This window comes from Hoplias malabaricus, chromosome 17, assembly GCF_029633855.1.
Source record: "Hoplias malabaricus isolate fHopMal1 chromosome 17, fHopMal1.hap1, whole genome shotgun sequence".
NCBI classification, from domain to species: domain Eukaryota; kingdom Metazoa; phylum Chordata; class Actinopteri; order Characiformes; family Erythrinidae; genus Hoplias; species Hoplias malabaricus.
In genome coordinates, this window is record NC_089816.1 from 15,051,551 (window position 1) to 15,056,550 (window position 5,000).

Consider the following 5,000-nt stretch of genomic DNA (forward strand, 5'->3'; position numbering starts at 1 on the left):
TTATGATTTTATGATGAGTTTATCATCCCATAATCAATTCACATGATCCTCCATCTTCATGATTACACACCAGTGCATATTTACACCCCTAACACCCACAAAACACAAACACAAACATGCACAAATACCCAGTATCCATATCTACACTCACACATATGCATCATGTGACAGTCTGCTATCAAGGCAGTGTGTGAGAGCTGACCTAGTAGACTTTTTCTGAGCAACGGACAGCTTGAGAGTTTTGCTTTGAGCCGAGCTTCTAGATGGAGGGAGATGCGACGCAGAGCAGAGATGGACAGGTGAAGGAATGGGGTAAGGAAGAGAGAAAAAGATCAATACAGAGCATTAGAACAAAAACAAGAAAGAGAAATTCTGATCACAAAACAAGCCATGTTTATGTGAAAAGAGCTTTTCTGTATCTCACTTGAGCTACTGATGTAGCAGAGAAGAGTGGCAGAACGACAGAACAAAGAAGAAAAGAAAGATCGGGCAGAAATGGGCTTTAGTGACTGGATTGAGAAGCTCTGACAGTGCCTTACACATTGAGGGGTGAATATGTAATACGTAGGAAATGAGATTTGGTTGATCACTTCAATATTATTTCTCTCATAAAAAGGGAGAAACTCATTCAGTCAAAGCAGTGCTCCCCTTGCCCAGTTCAGCCAAGACATGATGTGTATTAGGATCTGAAAATAAACTCTATAGATATTCAATCATTCATTCACCCAACTTTACCTGCATCATCTTGATCAAGGCTATAGTGGATCCAGGGCCTGAATGTGATCAGCGTACACAAAGCATCTATAAATACTTTATAGACAATACCATACAGTTTCAAAACCCACACGAGGTCATCTATTTGTGATCATTTATTGGGGACATATTCTCCTTCCCACAAGTGAACACCGTTCTGGGTCTTTGGTCAAAGTGCCACAAGGATCAAACACCACAGCAGAGTCCTCCACTTGTTCAGAATGACAGGTTCCTTTAAATGATAACGAGCCGCTCGCTGTTCGCCCCGACCCAGAGTGCACAGCAGTGAAGAGCGAGGAGCAGAATCTCTGCTTTTTTAGCTGTTTTCACTCAGTTCTCTTTCTTCTCTGTTCTCGTTTTCTCTGTTTTTACTTAGTGCTCTTATTTCTCAACACTCAATGTGTCTTTATTTGCTCTGTTCAACCTCATCTTTGAGCTCTGACATAAATGCTTGTCCAGCGCTGTGAGAGACTCAGGCGAGGAGACAGAGCAATTCTAAAGTGTCTGCACCCTACGTAATGTGCGGCATAAATTTGCAAGCCCACAAAAACTGACTGGGTTGTTTCATAGTTTGTAGGTTGGTGGGCTGCTTTTGCAAACTAAAGAAACACACACATTACATATATATGGTGTTTATGAAACAACTGTAAGATTTAATACAGTGATCATCAGTGCAGTGTGCTACAGGCCTTTACCTGGACTGCATGTCCCCCTGAGTGTTGGGCAGTGGAGCGCTGAAGGTTTGCTCCTGCTGAATAGGGCAGTGTTGTGCAGGACTGGAACTCCACTGAGCCTGAGTATGTTGGTCACTTTGGGGGTTCTGGTTGGTCTGCTTCAGTGCATCCTGTTGCTGCTGCTGCTGTTTTTGTTGTTGCTGCTGTTGTTTGTAGCGTGACAGGCTGAAGAACAGGCCCAGAATGGCTTTTAGATTGCCGCTGCGGATCTCTGGGAGGAAACAAAGAGTAAGAAACATCAAACAGTCCAGGCTTCTACAGGGTGGGCCATTTATATGGATATACCTTAATAAAGAAAATAAAAAATAAAAATAATGGGAATGGTTGGTGATATTAACTTCCTGTTTGTGGCACATTAGTATATTTTCAAGTAGGGTGGTGACCATGGTGGCCATTTTGAAGTTGGCCATTTTGCATCCAACTTTTGTTTTTTCAATGGGAAGAGGGTCATGTGACACATCAAACTTATTGGGAATTTCACAAGAAAAACAATGGTGTGCTTGGTTTTAACATGACTTTATTCTTTCATGAGTTATTTACAAGTTTCTGACCACTTATAAAATGTGTTCAAAGTGCTGTCCATTGTGTTGGATTGTCAATGCAACCCTCTTCTCCCACTCTTCACACACTGATAGCAACACTGCAGGAGAAATGCTAGCACAGGCTTCCAGTATCCGTAGTTTCCCACTGAAAAAACAAAAGTTTCTTCTTCAAAATGTCCACCATGGTCACCACCCATCTTGAAAATATACTAATGTGACACAAACAGGAAGTTAATATCACCAACTATTCCCATTTTATTAAAGTGTATCTATATAAATGCTCCACCCTGTAGATCTCCAAACACATACGTGCATTTTAAGCTAATTTAATATTGTCAAATTTGCCACAAATTTGTCACTATCAACAAATTGAGATTAAAATGGTAATAAATATAATGTACGCAAAGTTTACCTTCAGCACAGAGTCCCTTTATATTCACTCCTTTAGTTGCCAGGAAGCCAAGGCAGGCATCTATGTTCCGAATCTAACACACACACACACACACAACCAGTGATCCGAAACTCCAGTCATTAAAGAGGAACTGCAAAATTACAGCATCATTTCTGAGATGAAGGCAAAGTCATTCAGAGTGGTTTAAAAGTTATTTACACAGATGTCTTTTAAAAGGCTGATGGTGACAGATCTCAGGGGCCACAATGTCTACAAAGCAGCGTGTAATTATAATTACAAATTCAAACATTCTCCAGTTCTGCTGTCATTTTATGGCCCTGGGTGCGTAGTTTTAAAAATGACAATTGTCATTTTATTAAAACAACAACAACAACAACAACAGTAAATCCACTTTAAAACGTCTTTAAAACGTTTGCATTTGCTCTGCTTTTTCCTGATGGAGCACATAATGAATGCAGTGACCGATACATTTTCAAACTAATTATGATATAAATTAGACAACAGTTAACGACCATAATGTGACAAAATAGCGGGAGAATTATACAATGTTTTGTTACAACGATTCGTTTCACAAAAATGCTTTAAAATGTATGTATAGAGTAAACGTAACATTATTTATGACATCTGGTTCCTATCTCCACGTCTTTGAACGACTATTCTCTCCACTATTTTCACATTAGACCACTGTTCCACACCATCAGTTTGTTGGATAGATTTGCTTCTGGAAACTTGGAGGACTTCCACGTTTACAGCATTGTATTCATCGCACCTATAACCCTCTCCTACTGTGATTATGTGACATTAACAAACAAAGCCAGCCTTCCTCTGAGAGCGTAGGACCACTGTACAGAACAGAGCCCTCCCAGTGGTCTTTAAGGCCGGAGTTTTAAGGTTGTGCCGTTGGCACTCCTACTCCTTCTGGGACGCGAGGCTTTGTGCCTAATCCCAGTGTGTGGAGAGACGAGGAGTTTAAGTCTCCCTTGAGGACTGCAACCTCTGAGGTTAAATACAGACTAATGCCTCAAAACAAACAAAGCAGGGCTCACCATTTGAGAGCGGCTTTCAGGGTAACCGTTGATGTCTGCAATCTTCTCGTTAGCTTCAAAGAGCACAAAGAAAAATTAGAGTCAGGCTTTTATCAAGTGAAGCGTACACTGACAAACTTTTCCAAATGCAAAACTGAAAAAGCAAACTTCAGACTCTAAAGATGCCTTGGCAGATTGACACTCTTTGACGGCAGGGGAGAGTTGTGTACGTTTCATTGAACAGCTTCCTTTAATTCTCAGCCACCAACACTGTTCAAAGCGTTCAGTGATTTAGCTCAACTAATAAATAGGACGTAAAGTCTGCCCTTCATTACTTGTAATGCTCGTGAGTGGCAGATGTAATGATAGATTACTTTAGTCTGGTTTTATTGATGAACTACTTTGCCTGCGTGTACCTTTATGCCTTGTATCCATTTCCATTCCATTAGCCCCCCACCCCCAGGCCATCAGACTGAACTGAACTGACCCTCACACACTCACATGTGGTTGACCTGGTTTCATGAGACTGGTGTGTGGACTGCACTCTGATAAGATTTTAATCAACTCGGAATATCGGATGTATTTATTATACTTCCGTAACATCTGGCTAAAATGTGTCTCAGACCACTTCCTGAAACAGCTTGAGCCCACCCAAGATGCACTTCTAATACAAATGTGGAGGCTGCTAGCATTCATTATAGGAGATGTGAACAATCAAATTTGTCGTAAACATAATTGCAGTGTCTGAATAAAATTATGAGAGTGTTGCTAGAGCTGTGGTGACTGTGAACTGATCAGTATAGCTGCCTTAAATTAGTTTTTTTCACATTCTCATAAACTCAACCGTGTTCAATATCTCTGCTACTTTTCGCTGTGGCTCGTGTAAATGATGAAGCTACAAGAGCCGCAGCCTTTGCAAAATCGGTCTGTGACGTATACAGCCTGGAAAGCAGCACAGACACACACACACACATTCACTCACACACTCACACCTATGGACACTTTTGAGTCACCAATCCACCTACCAACGTGTGTTTCTGAACTGTGAGAGGAAACCCATGCAGACACAGGGAGAACACACCACACTCCTCACAGACAGTCACCCAGAGGAAACCCACGCAGACACAGAAAGAATACAACACACTCCTCACAGACAGTCACCTGTAGGAAACCCACGCCGACACAGGGAGAACACACCGCACTCCTCACAGACAGTCACCCGTAGGAAACCCACGCAGACACAGGGAGAACACACCACACTCCTCACAGACAGTCACCCAGAGGAAACCCACGCAGACACAGAAAGAACACAACACACTCCTCACAGACAGTCACCTGTAGGAAACCCACGCAGACACAGGGAGAACACACTGCACTCCTCACAGACAGTCACCCGGAGGAAACCCACGCAGACACAGAAAGAACACAACACACTCTTCACAGACAGTCACCTGTAGGAAACCCACGCAGACACAGGGAGAACACACCGCACTCCTCACAGACAGTCACCCGTAGGAAACCCACGCGGACACAG

The 5,000-nt window shown here is 42.4% G+C and overlaps 1 protein-coding gene across 1 annotated transcript in view; it reads right to left on the reverse strand.

The window, feature by feature from the left end:
- The window catches only part of nav2b (neuron navigator 2b), a 128,482-nt gene that overhangs the window by 87,616 nt on the left and 35,866 nt on the right, over nt 1-5,000 (reverse strand). The window contains exons 3-5 of the mRNA XM_066649972.1: nt 3,488-3,540; nt 2,442-2,514; nt 1,449-1,698 (exon numbers count right to left, since the gene is read on the reverse strand). Coding sequence (XP_066506069.1) covers nt 1,449-1,698; nt 2,442-2,514; nt 3,488-3,540 — 376 coding nt within the window. The remainder of the gene's footprint in view (nt 1-1,448; nt 1,699-2,441; nt 2,515-3,487; nt 3,541-5,000) is intronic.